The 19,253-nt window shown below is 40.7% G+C and overlaps 1 protein-coding gene across 5 annotated transcripts in view; it reads right to left on the reverse strand.

Moving 5' to 3' along the window:
* NR6A1 (nuclear receptor subfamily 6 group A member 1) overlaps window positions 1–19,253 on the reverse strand; it is a 198,024-nt gene that overhangs the window by 45,713 nt on the left and 133,058 nt on the right. Inside the window, exon 1 of one of the 5 annotated variants that reach the window (XM_036022210.1) lies at window positions 6,586–7,052. The exons of the other annotated variants lie outside the window; for them this stretch is intronic. Within the exon in view, the coding sequence (XP_035878103.1) occupies window positions 6,586–6,601 (16 nt within the window). The 5' untranslated portion in view covers window positions 6,602–7,052. Of the gene's footprint in view, window positions 1–6,585; window positions 7,053–19,253 lie in introns of those variants that run through there. 5 annotated transcript variants of the gene reach the window in all.

The following is a 19,253-nucleotide window of genomic DNA, read 5'->3' on the forward strand; positions in this document are numbered from 1 at the left end:
TGTTCAGTTGGTTAGAGCATCATCTTGATACACCAGCCTTCTAGGTTTGATTCCCCGGTTAGGGCACATACATAATGTGTATGTTTTGCACATTTGTAGGGCAACCAACAAATACATAAAGAAGTAGAACAGTGAATTCATCTCTCTCTCTCTCTCTCTCTCTCTCAAATCAATAAATAAAAAAAAAAAAAAAAGAAAAAGAAATGTGCAGCCCTGGCTGGCGTAGCTCAGTGGATTGAGCGCGGGCTGCGAACCAAAGTGTCGCAGGTTCGATTCCCAGCCAGGGTATATGCCTGGGTTGCAGGCTATAACCGCCAGCGACCGCACATTGATGTTTCTCTCCCTCTCTCCCTCTCTCTCTCTCTCTCTCTCTCTCCCTTTCCTCTCTTAAAAAAAAAAAGAAATGTGCAAAACATACATTTGTTGTACAGCAGTAATTTAATAAGCTGTAACTGATATTTACCAAGTTATCCGTAATGGCTACTTTGAAAAGCAAAGCTAGGTTGCTGTAGCCATCACACTGAGGGCCCATGCAGAAACTTCACCAACAGAAAACCTTTTGCTAGCAGCAAACAGGAAGCTAACACAGAAACAGAAATGATGTTTACAGTCTCTCCCACACTTATGCCCTGGATGCCAAATGCAATCCAGGACTCTGAATTCTACTATATTAAGAAAAATATTTTAATATTCTCTTGTGCAACCATACATTGGAAAAGCAAAAAACAGTTTAATAAATGCCTGGCAAACATAGTTTAAAGAAAAAAAAAACACTAAAGAAATACAGGACCCCAAAGTGAAAACAAACCCCACTGCCAGTTTTGAATAATGATTTGGCTGCCAGGTGGTCCTCCTTCCCCTGCAATTACTCTTTAAAAAAGTCTATGTTTTAACTGATGAATAGTTAGTATCTGTTAAGTAACATTAAAATTATTTTTCCATCTTCATAGTTCAAAAGATGAGCTGCAGTTCAGGTAAGGAATTACGTCTGCTTCACCTATGATCCCATGGTGTAGAACACAGTAAATGCTCAACTGATATTGGCTACATAAATTATAATTTTATACACAGAGATCAGAATAATGAGCCACCGATATAACCTCTGAACCCCCAGAAGGCAGGGAGACTTAAGATTCAAATGGTTAAGCAGAGCAAGGATTAGCATGCTAACGATATTCCCACCTTTACCCCTCATGGTAAAGCTTCTGATAAGGGACTATTGAGCTTGGCGATGGCAACTGTCTTGGCATCTATTTACCTACCACACCACATGGAAGAAGGTATGAATAACGGGCTATCCTTTTCCTGATTATGATTTAACCTATGTGTTCACTCACAGCCCATCCCTTCTCCTTTTTCAACCAATCAACCTAATTGTACAAGACTCTCCTAGGGAAAAAGCCTGATTTTTGCAGGGTTCCACTAATTATGTTCATTAGCTCAGGAATAGCAAAGCAATTCCTTGTAGGAGGCGACTCAAGCAGCTCATGCCACTAGTTGTTCAGCATTTTCAGGAAAAACTCCCGAAGGGCCCAGCCCTGCGTGCTGCCCGCTGAACAGAGACATCATTCCCTGGGGACTTTTCTACTTGGTATAGAAACAGCACCAGCCACAAGCTCACCCAAGAATCCTGTTCTTCCTAATCTCCCTAAATTTGCTGCTCTTTAAAACTCATTTCAGCCCTGGCTGGTGTGGCTCAGTGGACTGAGCACCAGCTTGTGAACTAAAAGGTCACTGGTTCGATTCCAAGTTAAGGGCTCAGTCAGCCAGCCAGGCTGGGGGACCTCAGCCAGCCAGGTCCCCATTTAGGGGCATACATGAGGTAACCATACACTGATGTTTCTCTCCCTCTCTTTCTCCACTCTTCCCCTCTCTCTAAGAATAAACAAATAAAATCTTCAAAAAAAAAAAGTTAAAAAAACCCAAAACCCTCATTTCAATTTCAAGGTATGTGTTGGGCCCTGGGACAGAGGTTCTCTTACTTAATTCTTAATTCCTACAGCAGCCCTGAGACACTGGTGTCACTACTTGCTGCTGCACACGTGAGGAAACTGAGGCTCGCAGAGGTCAAACGACTTGGCCAAGTGACAGAGTCAGGCTGCTCCCCAGGTTCCCTCCCCGACACTGGGAATCCTGCAGCCAAGCTTCTGTGAGCCACCAGGGCAGCAGGGCCCAAGTCCTTACCGTGCAGCCTGAGGGAGCTGCATGGGGGCCATGCAAGCAACAGCAGGGGCTATTTTTGGTTTGGTTTGGTGTGAATGGCTAAAAATCCTCCAGGAATTCTGACCAGCCCCAATGACAATTCGCCAAGGCCCACCAGCCAGTCGACTCCTGACCTTCCATGCTTCTCATCCTAATTATGCAAGGTCCTTGGATCACAGTGTGAGCATCAAGACCCTGTTAGAGTTAGCAATGACCTTTACATCTATCAGGCTTTTCAAAATATGTAAAGCAGCTGTGCACCGGAACGCCCCCCAAACTCGCAACCTTGAAATATGAGTAGGTCCATTTTTCCTAATTATAGTATTTTTACTAAGTCTTTGGGACATGACTTTTTATGTCTAAAAAATATTTGAAGAGTGACTAAGTTTTTCAGTTGCCTAAGCAATCCACTGAAGCATGTAAAAAGAAGATTCTTACAAATGAACTGATTTTCTTGGCTTAAAAAGAAACCCCAGTAGCAGGGAAGGCAGAGAAAAGAGAATGATCTGAAAAAATTTGGGGGAAGGGAGAATGTTTGGCTTCCTTACTTGTGCCTCTGATATCCTTTTGTTCTCTACCTCATTGTATTAAGGATGCTAAATCAAACATGATTGCAGTGATGTTTGTGTGTGAAAATGACAAAAGCAATGGGCTAAAATCCCAACCTCATCTTGAACCCTGAAGACTTTTATGGCTTTTCCTTCACTAGGCCCTCCCCCTAAAGCACATTAAAGACCACATTGTTCAAAAGGGTCATGGTAGGTTTCATACCGTATTTTAATACAATGTAAATGGTAACTCAAGTTCCAAGTTTTGTTAGTAATATTTGTATCTCTCTGGAAAATGCTGATTAAAAGAATTGCTCCCTCAGTTTAAATATTAATGTGGAATTATAATCATGTCAGAGAGGCAAAACAATGGTGTTAAGGAGGCGCTGTTTGTGATGATTAGATTCTTTTTATACATCATTTTCCCTAGGAAAGGGGTATAGGTTAGAGGTGGGTTAAAAATATCCACGTGACCTTGTGAATGTCTAAGTATTCTGTTAAGCCTCAAAACTGTCCGAAAGAATATGTCAGGTCTCCATTCAAGAGGCACACAATGAATTAAATCAGGGGCTCATTTCAAATGCAGGCCTTCTCCCGCCTTTACTCCATTTGTATGTTTGTGAGGCACATTATGGCCCCCCAGTTTGTTGATACGTTTACCCCTGGAAGACATCATATTGGGAGAAGGTTATTAGAGGCTCTTTACAATTTCGTTTTCCACAGCTGTTACTATCAGTGCCACCAGCACTTTGGGGGTTTAGTGGAAGAGAGGGAGCAATGACTCCAATACTCTTTCCCACTGCCATAAAGAATTTGCATCATAAAAGTACCTACTGAATCACTGCCTAATCCACTGAAAAAGGATACAGTAAAACAGGGATGTTACAGTTGAGCTAGGGAAAGGGGACCTGGAAAGATGGAAATCTGGGCTGGAGTAGAAGAACAACAAGCTTGGTAGCGCTTTTAAAGTCATTATTTCTCATGGACGTGGGCAACAGGGTGGTGACTGCTGAGGGGGGGTGGTATGAGGGGACTAAATGGTAATGGGAAAATATAATAAAGATTATATATTTTAAAAAGTCGTAATTTCATTGGTGGAACTGCTTACTTTCCAAAGTTCACGTATCTGTTTAACACAAATATAATATGCATTAAATGTGGCATGATATCACAACTTAAGGTCATTTTAAAATTAGACCTATGATTTTTGTGTACTTGTTGGCTACAAAATAACACACCAAGAGCATCTGTTTAGCTCAGTTGAACTTTCCAGAGCCAATGCCAGCTGTTGGGGGAGGGATTTCAAACATGTGTTAGTGAAATCCTAACTAAAATTTGTTCTTTTCATTCCCTTAATGATGCCTCCAACACTAATAGGGTAAAGCAAATGTTAGAATAAAAAAGAAAGGGAAAGAAAGAAGGAAGAAAGGAAGGAAGAAAGAAAGAAAGGGAGGGAGGGAGGGAGGGAGGAAAAGAGAAAGAAAGAAAATTACTCAATGCTTTGATGCATGGACTAAGACCAAAATGATCACCCTCTCCAATTCAATACAGTATTAGCATGAGCACAAAAGGCGTTTAAAAATCAATTTGGAGTTATTTCTAGTGGGGACTGCTGATCGTAGCAAGTTGAGGAATGAGAATATTCCTAACATTAAAAGGGCATTCGTAAGTATTGTTTCTCCTTTAAGAGCAATCTGATTTTTCACAGGGAAATCATTTGGGGGCATTGTTTTGGTTTTAGGTGTCTGTCCTGCCAGGCAGGGGCTGTGCACAAGGGCTGCATCTATCTTGAAGTGCGCACAATGGCCTCTCTTGCGGCTTGCTCTCTGTTATTGATCCTTACAGATGCTCCAAGGCCCTTCCCCCACCTTTCTCCAAATCCCAACCCCCCATTCTGAAAGATAGCTTAAGAAATAAGACTTCCTGCCTAGCGACTGGCAGGGCTGAAAGACCAGATTGTATGACTCCACAGATCAGGCCTGCCACAGTGAAAGCTTGAATAGAGTTAACCCTCTGTGAACTAAAACAAAACATTTGTATGCCCAGCTGTGACAAAGGTTAATTTAAGTGGACAAGGGCCCAATATCTAAAACGGGGCAGTGCTTTTTTTACAGTAGCATTTTCACTGGTCTCTTTTGTAAGTAGTTTGATTTTTCTTTTTAAGCTTCCACAGAGACCCCCTTTAGCTGGGATAATTCGTTTTGCTTTACTAGAAATTTTGTATGAAAAGATTCAGGTGAAAATTTTAAAATTCACTTCCTTATTTTATAAAAGTTGTTATTTTGGTACCGTGAGTTATTTTCTGCCATTGAACACCTAAGAAAAATCAAAGTTTCAACACTTAAATAAGCACTGAGGGAGAACTTTCTGTTCAAACATTTTTTTCTCTTCAAGAACTTGTGAACTATGTATCACTAAGAGATTCAAGCTGCTGAAAGGAAAAAAAAAACAAAACAAAAAAGCCAGCCAAATCCTCCAGAGCTGTGCCTTCCAAGCTCCCGTCACCACTGCTGTTATCTCTGCCTACGCCCAAACTCCCATTCCAGTGGATCCAGAGCAAATCTTATTTCTTAAACTACTGCTTTCTAGAAAAGCTACTACATTCAGAACAGTTTAACTAGGACTTTCTGTGTGACTAGGGGGAAAGAGAGACCCTGGCCAAGATTAAAAAATAACAGGTCTTGCATGTAACTGGTCATTTCTACAAACTTTGCTGTTTTACTAATTTATGATAAAAACCAATGACGATACAACCCGGTATATAAGAACATATGAGGGAGCGTTACTATGAAGTGTTACTATAAATAAGAATGTTACGAGGGGGTTCCAACCCACTTCCCGAGGCTGTGCATCCTCAGAGTGAGACTGAAGCTGCAAAGCCGCCCAAGGGGGATGTTAGCCACGCTGCAAGGGGCTGGGAAGCTTTCCCAGGATCAGCTATTTCATAGGTTAATGCCCTAGAAATTTACCAACTACTTCAAAGAGTCTCATACTCTTCTGGCTCTACAGCTCAGCAGTGCTTGCCTATAAGAAACCAAACTTTTGGCAAACTCTTAGACTCCACACTTTATAAACACATCAAACAAATACAGCACACCTTAATACTAAACGTGTATCTTCTAGCTGTTTCTTTAGCTGTGTAGGTCTTTCCTGGCCCAAATTATAAAGGTGGGGGGCACTCACACGCCAGTAGGAGCCTATCTCCAAATACATAAATTGCAACACTCCGTAAGGGCTACTAATGAGAGAGAAAAAAATATTTACCCATTTTAAAAACAACCCACTTAAAAAGAAATTAGCAATGGCTTAGTCACATGCCCCAGACTGCGGAGTATCTAAGTCGCCCGAAGGGACCGAGGCTGCCTTATCACCAGCCTCATGACCCCAACACTACCTACCATTAACAGCACTAAATAAGGCTCTGGCAGATGGGATGAATGGATTAAGGAATTTAAAATATAAACAAATTCTGTCAAGAGGTAACAGACAATTTTTTAAAACGTAAATTTTACTTAAGAACTGTGATATAAAATTAAGTTCAACATTTTTTCAAGTCACTATAACATTTAAATGAAGTTTTTTCCTTTTTTCTGCCTTTTCTCTTAAAAACATCAACCACAACAATCAATTCACTACAGTTTTCCTGGATTTTCTCTATTCCAAAATGTTCATAGCCAGCTGCTCCACACACGAAAACTTGTTGGCTGAATTCTGCCAAAACACAAAAGAGGAGTGGACTGTCTCCCTCCTCCCTCAGGCTACTATTTGCGTTAAACCTTCAAAGAATTCCTAACCCTTAGATTTGGTCCTGGTCTCCAACAGTCAGTTCCCTTACCTTCCCATGTCTCCATTTCATGCTTCTTGGAGTTTGGTGAGAAGTGCTATCGCAGCCATGAAGAAACAGAGTAGAGGACAAGTCCAGCTTGATGACCACCCTTCCGACACTTGGCCAATTTCTCTCTCTTAGCAGGGACTACGACAGTCATCCTCACAGGTCAGTTTACAAGCCAGTCATGTGATTAGAAAGTTCAGGCGCTAAGGTCACAGCGTGTATGGAGTTCGTTTATTACCAAAGGTTATCTAAGTGGAACCGATGGACTGATTTTCTTTAGTTAACAATAGTGCCTAGCATGTCTCTCTGAAAACTATAATGGAAACATTTAACAGGAAATACTCCTCTGATGTTCTTTAAGCCGAGCTTCTAAAATTAAAGGGGAACATTTTAGAAGGACCTGGTTTTCATTTAATTTTAGAAAGTTCTAATATGTGGGATTTCCCCCCTCCCCTCTTCCTTTCAAGAACTATTCTATACTCTGGATTAGAAAATTTAAGAGTTGAAACATTTGGCACAAGGAAAAGACAAACAGAAACTCCATGGTATGCATGTGTTTAGGGAAGGGGGGAGGGGGGAGGAGGGGATTCCCTGCCTTTTGTCATTATAATAAACAATGACAAGGCAAATTTTTCTGAGAAAATTACAACCTGGAGCTCTGAGTTATTTGCAGGGTTCACTTTAACTCTGGGTTCACTTAATCTCTATGCTCTGGTTATACACACTGGTCTGAAAGAATGTGGAGAAAGGAAGCCAGGCCTGCAAAAATCCTGTTAGAAAGCAAAGGTTAGACATCCCACCCACTGCCCCCAGCCAAATTCTTAAATCTTTAAGCAAGCTTCCTGCTTCATTCCTTTACAACTCCTAAAATCTTAAGCAATGTCTCCCTGCTTCCTGAGCAGTACCAGTAATACGTGACAAAGTGCGTCACACCAGGTATGCAGAACACTGTTCAAACCCTGCCACACAGCCGAACAGGATGGCAAAGCTGAGTCACATGCTAACAGCACATGATGCCAAACATCCAGCTATCCATTCAGATGTCAGATCCTAATAAGAGGGCAAGTTCCACTCGGGAGGTGGGATGGCCCAAAGAGAGACTGATTCCTGGGGATAAATGCTTTTTAAATGCACGAAGTGTTTCATCCTATGAAAGCTCCCTTTTACTCTAGCTGTGGGACTAACTTAAAAGCCAGGCACGTTTTCCAGCAGTGTTCCAGAGAAAAGGAGACCTTCTTGGGGTGGGAGTGGAAACTGTCACTTGGCAGCCGTACAACTGAATGGCAAATATTGCTACCGCTGTTATTAGAGGGCCTTCCCAACCAATAGAGAGCATTAGGGTCATCTTACAGAGTAGGACCTAAAAAGAAAGTGACCAATGATTTAGAGAAGGAGAAAAGGCTGTAATTTATGTCTAAAAATAAATGTTCTGCCACTGCCACCACACACCTCACCCCAAACACCAACCAGCTTTCCTACCCTAACTCCTATCCAGTCAAGAGATTAATATTTTTGTCTCAATCCCTGTGGAACTTAATGTAGCTCTTACAATTTCTGCAAAGTGACTATAAATAGAATGGGGGGGGCTGAATAAGGGGAAAGTCCATTAGCAAAAAGCTATTCAACTGGGAATACTCATTCGAAGGGCAGTTCCCTGTTTCTCTGAAGGACACAGGTTTATCTGAGCTCAATTCCTACACTCAACAGAAGTAGAGAAAGCCTCTCTGCTTCACGGAACCAGTCTTTGGAGGAAAAAATGAAATGGGAAGCTATTGGTCTGGCTTCTAGTGTCAAGACTGAAGCAGAGCCCTTGGTTTTTTTAAGGGTGGGTCTTAGCAATAATCCTTGATGTACCCATAAGCCTGAGAACAAATCTTTTATGTAGTTTAAGAAGCCGGGTAAGTCTTATCTTTGTGCAGAGTCATATTTCTTCAGCATCCTCAGTCCCACAGGTTTTTAAGGGCCCCTCACAGGCTCTACTGAGGGGAAGGGGGAGAAGAACATGACATGTACCTTATCGACCACACGAACACAAAAGACTAACTCTAAATCCTAACTAGGGCTCACAGTAAGATTGTTACAAACTGGAGAGGAAAAAATCTTTTAAAAAGGTTAAAAGGATTCTCGGAATTTATGAGTAGTAGGAAGAGGAGAAAAGGAAATAAGAAATCAGCACATTTTCCACTTGCTAATATTAACTTTGTACTGTAGAGAAAAGTAGATGAACAAAATTCTGCATCCCACCAACATCTGCAGCATTTGCATACTGCATATCTAATAGAATTCAAACTCCGAGTTCCAATTGTGAATGGTGGAACCTTAGTTAACCTTGTAAGAGACTGGCTCCACTTTTATTTTAAAGATATAAAATCTTTATATAATTTGGGTAAACTGAGGGCCAAAGAAAGAAAGAAAGGAAGGAAGAGGAAGGAGTCATCAGACCAATTGAGAAGAAAACCAAACATCTTAGTCCGTCATTACTTCCATTATACCACATATCTTAGACAGAAAAAAAAGTCTGTAGATGTTACTGGTCATGGTTATTTCCCATCTGTTTGTTTATTCAAATGGCAGTTTTCAAAAAAGACTGCAGGTGTTGAAGTGACAGGGGGGCATCAAGATGTAATAATATGCTTAGCCCTTCCATGTAACACAAAAGGTAGCATATGTAGTGGCCACACAATTGCTGGAATCACTGCAACCTTATTTGTTCCTAACAAGTTTCAATGCAAAGTGAAAGCTATTATGATCACTCTGATGGAGGGGAACTATCCATTTTAGAAAACCAGAAATATGCAGAAAATGTCTTAAATTCTTTTTAACCTTGAAAACTACAAAAAATAAGAGCCCAAGCTCTCTGGTTCTTATCTGTCAGATCCTTGATGCAGACTCTCCCTATAGCAAGGGACAGAGTTTAACTAAACAGGAATAATGAAACATAGCCACATGAAGTTCACATTGTGGGACTAACAAGAAAACCCCCTAAGTGAAGGAAAAAACAAAACAACAAAGAACATACTCTGATATAATTTCCAGTTTTGCCTTCTATTCCTGTAGTTGGAAAGGGGAATTCATAGTTCAGTAAACTAAAAACAGCTAAGTTTTAAATTAAAAATATTCTAGAAACTAGGTTTAAAAAAGAAATCCAATTCTACAAATACTTGCTGAGTGTCTCCCATGAGTTAGGCACTATGCTGGCTGAGGTGACAAATTTTATGTCACCCTTACCCTAGAGGTGCTAACTATCTGCTATCTCTCCAGCTTCATTTTCCGCCCCTCCATATTGACCCACTTGTAGTCTAGTACAAACGCACTGAACAAATAAATGACAATATGATCTTGTGAGCACTGTAAAAGAGGTAAGTACTTACTGTGAGGGAAACAGATGAAGGAACAATTCGCTGGACTGGAGTGGAATGCCACAGAGAGGGCAGGACATTTGAGCAGAACCCTCACGTTCCCCAAGTAGATAGGAGAGGTGTTTCAGGACTCAAAGGAATGGGTAGAACTGGGAAAACCTCAAAAGACTTTTTAATGCCTATGCTACAAAGGCAGGAATTAAATCTGTATGCAGAAGAGTAATACACACACACACACACACACACACATACATATATATGATACATATATATGTGTATAATATGTATTATGTATATAGTATATGCATCCCAATGAAATGTATGTACCTTATTTGGATCCTGATTTGAACAAATCAACTGTGAAAAGACATTTCTGAGACAATCAAGGAAATATAAATATGGGTAGGGTATTTAAATAGATCAGTTTCCACCCTGGCTGGTGTAGCTCAGTGGATTAAAAGTGCCAGCTGTGAACCAAGGGGTTGCCGGTTTGATTCCCAGTCAGGGCACAAGCCTGGGTTATGGGCCAGGTCCCCACTGGAGGCCACGTGACAGGCAACCAAACATTGATGTTTCTCTCTCCCTCTCTTTCTCCCTCCCTTCCCTCTCTAAAATTAAATAAATAAAAAGACAAGTTTCCACCCACAAACGGAAGAACCTGGAAAAAGTAAGCCTTCCCTCCATTAGTAAATTTCCCAGTAAAGATTTTGTGTGTGAGTTTTTAAAGTATCACAATCAAGAACAGATTATAGTATAAATAAGTCAGTCACTTTTGAATGAAAAGAAAAAGAAAAGAACCAGATATACAGCATATAAACACAAATGCGACCAACTACTACATATCCTGGGAGGTCGGAACAAGTTGGAATCAATTATCCCAATTTGGCATCCCTTCACAATTAAAAATCTAGGTCAGCCCAGAGATGAATGCAGATAAATATTATAACCCTGAATATAGCAACATTTCAAACTGCTGTTAAGCAACATGTACAAAACAAGTTTAAAAAAAAAGTTGTAAAAAGCAAGATTTCGGGGTAGGGCAAATGGACCCACAGCCTTTCTCCTTTGGTGTGACTAAACAGGAAGACCACGTGAAGTCCAGTATTTTCCAGATGAACTTTGGCTTGAGTCCTGACTTAAGCTGTTTCATTTGCCTATCTACCCATTCGCCTGACTTAGAGGGAAAAAAGTCAGATGACACAGGCAGTGACTTCTGCCTACCATTAACTCCTCCAAGATAAAGACCCTGAATTACTATTGCATGATATCACCGTGCCCAGGCAATGGCTCCCAGGCACCTAAAATACAAAGGTCCACACCCCAAGGCGCTTTACCACCAGCCCCTGCTGATCTCTCCAGCCTCATTTACCACCACTCCCAGACGCACTCATCACTTGAGCAATACGGACCCACCTGCAGTGTGAGTATCCATCTGCCTGGGTAACTCTCCTCACTGCTTCCTCATAGCTGCCATTACCACTTACTCATCTTCCTGGACTCAATTTAAGTATCACAGCCACTGCAAGGTATTCCAAGACTCCATCCTCCCAGCCCTCAAATCAGACAGAGTCAAATCATGTCTTTCTCCTATTCTGCCTCAATCCCTAAAATATACCATGATAGTACATACCACCTAGTATTTTTATTTTACAGCTCCATCTTCTTTATTAATCTGAATGTACCCAAAGAGTCAAGCCTTGGTATTTGTATTCCCAGGGTCTAGCCTTGGATTTAGGTTATATAGGCATTCATAATATGCTAAAGCCATTAGAAGGTTCTCAGTAAGTGTGTGTTGTGTGGGTGGGTGGGTTGTGGTACATTTATTTCATTAAATTCAATGGCACATTCATATTCTACTTCATTTTCACATTTTCTAATTCTTTCGTCTTACTTCAGAGGCCGTTTTTACCCCCAAAACTTCACTCCAGAGTCCTTTATGTGTTGGGCCCTTTATTTTATCTATTTTGTTCTGATTTGTGAGCCTACCTGACGATGAATCTTCCGATAATGAAGGCCCAGAACTGGCAGTAAAAGATTTTTGGCCAACATATGCCATTTGCCGAGCTCCTGTATCGGTGAGGAAGCACACGTTGCTGGTGATCTTTTGATTAACATGCGCGTAGGTCTACCTTGTTAGCTACTGCTTTTTTCTACATGTCTTTCCTCCCCCTGCCATCTTTCCCCCAGATCCATTCTCTACTCTGGCTACTTTCTAAAGCTCAAATAAAACCAGGACACTTCAAATCTGTCAGGAAGGAATAAAGCACCTTCTGAAGATTACAAGAGCCTCCCTGACTGAGCCGCTGGCTCCGCTCTCCCTGTCTCTCAACACACAGCGCTACCTGCCGTGTCCCAGGTGTGCTTTTGCACATGCTGTTCCTTCTGCCTGGCCAGCTTCCGTGAGGTATTTAATTTCCAAAGAACCTCCAATTCTTCCCTGCCCCGAAGGTTCCAGTCCTATCCATTTCTACCGTTTCATCCCTTTGTGTGCCTGCCCGCCACGGGTCTGTGAGTGCTCCCAAGACTGGGGACAAGATCTGATTCCTCTCTGTATTCCTGGTACTTCCTTCCCACAGAACCTACGACAAGATGGTACTTGATTCATGTTTGCTCATTTTTCCTTTTTAAAAAGGCCTAGGCTTCCAAAGAATCCATCATTCTACAGAAGCAGCTAAATAAAATAAGTAGCCTGAAATTACATGCTTTAGAATTGGACGAATTTGAAATCAAGTACCAGCTACACAACTTACGCTACATTTTGTACATTTGGACAATTTCATCAATTCCCTGAGCTCCTGGCCTCCATATCTGTTAAATGGGAAGAGTTATTCCACAGGGTTATTGATTAAATAAGTATACAGATCCAAGTAACTAAAGTTACTTTTAACAACTCGACACAGTGCTGCGCTCACACGTCTGTGACAGAAGCGCACAAACCCCAGGACCGTCACGTTCGCACCCTCCCTCTCCCACGGGCGGCCTGTCTAACCCCGAAGGCCGTGGCCCTGTTCCCCTCAGCTGGGTCAACCCCCTATGGCTTGGCAGGTTGAGGAGGGGAGAGATTGCTTCCCTCCGCCTTCCTCCTGCCTGCGGCCTCGCTGTGCGCATTCATTCATCTGCTTTTCCCCTCCAGTGAACCCTGAAATATGACCCAATTCTGGGCTTTGGAACTCAGGTTTTTACAAGCCTGACCTTTAAACATGTTGAGTAAAGGGAACAGAGATATCAGCGGCTGGGATACACACTCCAGAGCAAGGGACAAAGACCTTCCATACTGTCCCAGGACACCCTGGAGCTGGGACTCAACCACATCCTTGCATCACATGCAGGGCTATTTCTTTTTCTTTTATAGGAAAATAAAGAAGGTAAGCAAACAAGTTCTGGGGTTAAACCTAGATTCAAATTTTGTATCCTGTGTTTACTGGCTATGTGACTTTAGGCAAACTGTGTAACCTCAGTCTTAATTTCCTCATCTATAAAGTGGGTTAACCGGCCCTCGCTGGGTCACTCAGTTGGCTAAAGCGTGATCCCGACACCTCAAGGTTGCGGGTTCAATCACTGGTCAGGGCACGTACAAGAAGCAACTAATGAATGCATAAATAAGTGGAACAACAAGCCGATGTTTTTCCCCCCTCTCTAAAATCAGAAATAAATAAATAAGTTTGAAATGAGTTAACAGTGCCTACCCCCAAGAAACTCTATGGGAACTGAAAGAGAGAATCTTACGAAAAATACTGAACACAATGCCTGGCATATTCAGTAAATTCTCAATAAACTTATAGTTGATATTATTTAGAACAATGTTTCTTTTATTATTATAAAGTAATATGTGTTCAGGAGCAGAAAAATCCAGAAAATAAAAAGGTAAAAGAAAAACACTTTCATCCCGCTACCTTAATAGACTTGCAAGTAATATCAGTTACATTTTGGTCCACTTCCTGCCATCTTTTCTTTTTATGTGTACATACTTTTCTTTTTTTTTCTTTTTACAGTTTATACATATTATATACATAGTTTTTTCTTTCACTCAGCATGTTATATTTGCCAGTTATTCAATATTATTGAAATATTTTAAAACTATATACTATATTTAATGCATACAAATGTATAATATATATTAAATATGTATTGTGATTTCATAATTACTATTTGTAAAGCTTACATGTAGCAACAACAAAGTATTCCACTGATGGATGTTGCATGATTGACTGATCTAATTTGCCATGCTCTTTTTGAGTCCCTTCTCTTTTGGTCTGAATTTATTTACTTGTTTTTAATTATATTTTATTGTTTATGCAATTACAGTTGTCCCAGTCCCCCCCCTTTGTCTCCCTCTCCCAGGCCTCCCCACACCGTTGCCCATGGGTCACGCACAGATGTTCTTTGGCTACTCTGTTCACCTGTGCTGTCCTTTACACCCCCATGACTATTCTGTGACGACTTATTTGTACTTCTTAATCCCTTCACCTTTTTCATCCACTCTCCCAAGCCCCCTACCATCTGGCAACCACCAAATGTTCTATATACATATGATTATTTCTGTTCTGTTTGCTTATTTTGTCTTTTATATTCAATTGTTGATAGATATGTATTTATTGTCATTTTATTGTTCAGATTTTTGATCTTCTTGAAGAAGATCCTTTAACATTTTATATAATACTGGTTTGGTGGTGAACTCTTTTAGCTTTTTCTTGTCTGGGAAGTTCTTTATCTGTCCTTGGATTCTAAATGATAGCTTTGCTGGGTAGAGTAATCTTGGTTGTACATCATTGCTTTTCATCACTTTGAATACTTCTTGCCAATCCCTTTAGCCTGCAAAGTTTCTTTTGAGAAATCAGCTGACAGTCTTAAGGGAACTCCCTTGAAGGCGATTAACTGCTTTTCTCTTGCTGCTTTTAAGACTCTCTTTTAACTTTTTTAGTAATTTTATTGATTGTGCTATTACAGTTGTCCCATTTTTTTCTCCCCTTTATTCCCATCTGCCCTGCACCCTTCCTCCCACCAGCATCCCCCTACCTTAGTTCACGTCCATAGGTCATACATATAAGTTCTTTGGCTTCTCCATTTCCTATACTCTTCTTAACCTCCCCCTGTCTATTTTGCACCTACCATTTATACTTCTTATTCCTTGTACCTCTTCCCCCAGGCTCCCTTCTCTCCCTCCCCACTGATAACCCTCCATGTGGTCTCCATTTATGTGATTCTGTTGCTATTCTAGTTGTTTGCTTAGATTGTTTTTGTTGTTTTTTAGGTTTAGTTGTGAGAGTTTTGAGTTTGTTGTCATTTTACTATTAATAGTTCTGATCTTCTTTTTCTTAGATAAGTCCCTTTAACATTTCATATAATAAAAGCTTGGTGATGATGAACTTCTTTAAGTTGACCTTATCTGGGAAGCACTTAAAAAAAAAAACAATGGAAGGGCAGATAAAGATTTTATTTATTTATTTTTAGAGAGGGGAGGGAGAAAGACAGGGAGAGAAACATCAATATGTGGTTGCCTCTCTTGTGCCTACTAGGGACTGGCCTGCAACCCAGGCTGGCCAGGAATTGGCCAGGGAATTGACTGGGAATTGGGACCTGTGACTCTTTCATTCCTAGGCTGGCACTCAATTCACTGAGCTACACCAGCCAGGGCTGCCCTTCCATTCTAAACGATAGCTTTGCTGGACAGAGAAATCTTGGATGTAGGTCCTGGCTTTTCATGACCTCAAATACTTCTTTCCATCCCTTTCTTGCCTGCAAGATTTCTTTTGAAAAATCTGCTGACAGTCTTATGGGAACTCCTTTGTCCCCTTTTCCTTGCTGCTTTTAAGATTGTCTCCTTATCTTTAATCTTGGGTAATGTAATTATGATGTGCCTGGGTGTGTGCTTCCTTGGGTCCAACTTCTTTGGGACTCTCTAGGATTCCTAGACTTCCTAGAAGTCTATTTCCTTTGCCAGATTAGGCAAGTTCTCCTTCATTATTCTTTTCAAATAAGTTTTCAATTTATTGCTCTTCCTCTTCTCCTTCTGACACCCTGATGATTTGGATATTGGAATGTTTAAAGTTGTCTCAGAGGTTCCCAAGCCTCTCCTCATTTTTTTAAATAAAGATTTTATTTACTTATTTTTAGAGAGAGAGGAAGGGAAGGAGAAAGAGGGACAGAAACATCAATGTGTGGCTGCCTCTTCCACGCCCCCTACTGGGGACCTGGCCCACAACCCAGGTATGTGCCCTGACTGGAAATCGAACCAGTGACCCTTTGGTTTGCAGCCTGCGCTCAGTCCACTAAGCTACACCAGCCAGGGCTCTCCTCATTTTTATTTTTTTGAATTCTTGTTTCTTCATTCTGTTCTGGTTGAATGTTTATTTCTTCCTTCTGCTCCAAATCATTGATTTGAATACTGGTTTCTTTCCCTTCACTGTTGGTTCCCTTATGGTTACAAAACCTTATCAGCAGATGCTGAACCTTAAATCTTTTTAAAAGAGATGAACAACAGAAGAATGATTATAGTAAATTAAAAAGAGCCATATCTAGAATAACAGAAGTCAAAAAACCTCTGTAACTTATTACTTATATAACCTTAATTTTCAACTATAAACAAGGATTATTATATCTACTATCCCAACTCAGGAGTATTCTGAGAGACAAATGAAAATGTATATGGAAGCACTTTATAAACAGAAGTGCCCAATGGTTACTATTTTTAGTAAAAATAACAGGAATTTTAAAAAGATACTTAAGAAAAATACAATAACTGGGACGGAGAAGACAGGAGGAGAGCAGCCTTGGTTCCAAGTTTATAATCCAAAGGAATCATCCCCGAAAGGGCACACTGCTTTGGGTTTTCTGAATTCAAAATTCATCCTTTTTTCTTTTAAGCCATAAAATTTCTATTTTATGAGCAGCAGAAGAGGTAATCACATACACAAAAAATTTAACTGGAAAAGTACTGGAATAAAAAAAATAGAAGAATATATTTTTTACTATTGGGGGAAGGAATGTCTTTATGCATAGTGTAAAACTCAGGTATCATCTAAAAAAAGATAATCATACCTAGATTTATATAAGTGTCTAGCTTCTGAAAGGAAAAGATATCTAAACATAGCAACACATATTAATATTTATAAACACAAAGAAATCCTATAAATCAGTAAGAAAAAGACAAGCAAATTCCCCAATGAGCAAAGAATATGACCAAGCAGAGATGCCCTAATATGATTACAGTATAAATAATGAAAACATCACTAATAAAAACTCAAATTAAAGCAATTATTATATACCATTTAGCATCCAACAAACTGGCAAAAAATTTAGAATGCTGAGAATGTTTCAGTGCTGGAGAGGTCTGAGAAAATGGAAATGCTCATGCAACATTGGTGGCTGATTCGCAGCTTGAATACAGCTTACCGGCATCTATCGACACTTAAACTGCGCACACTCTTTGACCCAAGGGCCCCACTTTGACTACTCTGTCTTACGGAAATCCTCACACATGTTCACGAAGATACCTGATAAGGATGATCACTAAAACATGTTACAATGTTTAAAAGCTGGAAGAAACTCAAATATTCATCAATATAGGAAAAGTCAAGAAGTGGACAAATGCCTAAGGAAATAAGAGACCAGACTTTTTGACCACAGCTGGTCACTTTGCAAGACTCATTCTGGATTTTACTCAAGCTGTCAATCCTTCAGCCATCCCTTCTCTCCACCACTATGTGCCTAAGGTGATGTCCAGCAGTAGTAAGCAGGCAGACAACCCATTCTTGGTCATCTGCACAGGCCTTCCCTGACTACCCCCTTCCCCAAACAATTCGGACAGAATCTCCAGCACAACAATGCAGGCATTTCTCCTGGTGTTAAGATCCTTATATGGAAATGGAACAAAGGGGCAGAAAAGTATATCCTTGGGGCAGGGTGTCAGAGGTAGGTACCTAGGACATACTGGCAATGGTTTTGAGAGAAATGCGTAAATTCGCTGTTGATGTCACAGGAATGCTCAGACTATCTGAAGGGCAAATCACACTTTCAAGGATTAACTCATTAGTGGGCTACTCCTCCATGTGCTAAACCCACACACTGAAAGCCAAGTAGTTGACTACTAAAACCTGCTCAACTGGACAGCTGCTTCTAGAGCCCTGGGTCCCTGGGCTCTAGGTCCAGGCTTAGTCTGAGAAAGGATAATGAACAATCTATCCCATCACACCAGGAATGGTGTTTTCCCCAGATCTGAGCGCAGGGCCTAACAGAGTAAGTACTCAGGGGCTCTTTGAGAAACTGGGCTGATCCCATACTTATGTGAGCCCAAGCATGACTGTTTTCTTAAATTTTACACTTTGGGTATCTCATTTGCCTCATTCTAGTCCTGGCCCTCCTGAAAACTGAGTAACATTACTTGTTAAATGAAAGGGGACCAAGACGTATGAATACTTTTTACTCCCACCCAAATGTTGTGTGGCGAGGTGCTTAGTTTTAAAAAGCAGAAGTTTTGGTGTTTTGAAAAGCTCCTTTCCCTCCTAAAGGCTCCTTACAAAAAGAAAATTCTCAGAAATATCAGATAACCTATCCCACTGAGCATCGTTTGAAGTATGGACCCACACAGGGAGGCAAGTCGGGTCCTTGTCACATCCCATTAATGTCTGCATTCTAGCTGGCCGCCTCTAGTGTAGGAGAAACCACAGGTGAAGAGGTTGCTCAGGAAACCCCTGTTGCAGCTGGGGTGCCTGTTGCAGTGTTGCTTCCCAGCACACCATCTTACTGTCCTAGGAAATTAGGTCTAAAGGAGGACTATACATCATAGAAACATTTGTAGCAGCCACTCAAATGTCAAGTATTTGTTTCAGGAGAGAAGACAGCATAAACAATAGCACAGGAATGTATGGGCTTACTGTTTTACTAACAGTATAATGAGACATCAAAGGAAATTATCCCAGCTTTGACAACTATTTTTGAGTATTCCAGATTAGCCATTATCCCCCATAAGCGATATCCCCCCCCATGACTGCAATTGGTATATTCTGCCTGGTCTTTGTTTTGTGATAAATATTTTCATTCTTCCATGTTGTCTTTTACATAGCCAATTTTAGCAGCTGTAAGTATAAACCCAAGTGCTGGACCTACTATTTTGCTACTATAGATAATGTTATAACACAAGTCTCAGTACTTGCATATTTTCTAATACCTTCTGAATTATTTTCACAGCAAAAATTCTTAGGACTGGCTCACAAAGTTGGAGACTGGAGAACTTGACAACTCTGGCTCCATACATCTGTGTCAGTCAGTTAGTTCCCCTAGTGATCAGACCCATCCCAAGTTGTAGCTGTGCTA

Source organism: Phyllostomus discolor, chromosome 3 (assembly GCF_004126475.2).
Source record: "Phyllostomus discolor isolate MPI-MPIP mPhyDis1 chromosome 3, mPhyDis1.pri.v3, whole genome shotgun sequence".
Lineage (NCBI taxonomy): Eukaryota > Metazoa > Chordata > Mammalia > Chiroptera > Phyllostomidae > Phyllostomus > Phyllostomus discolor.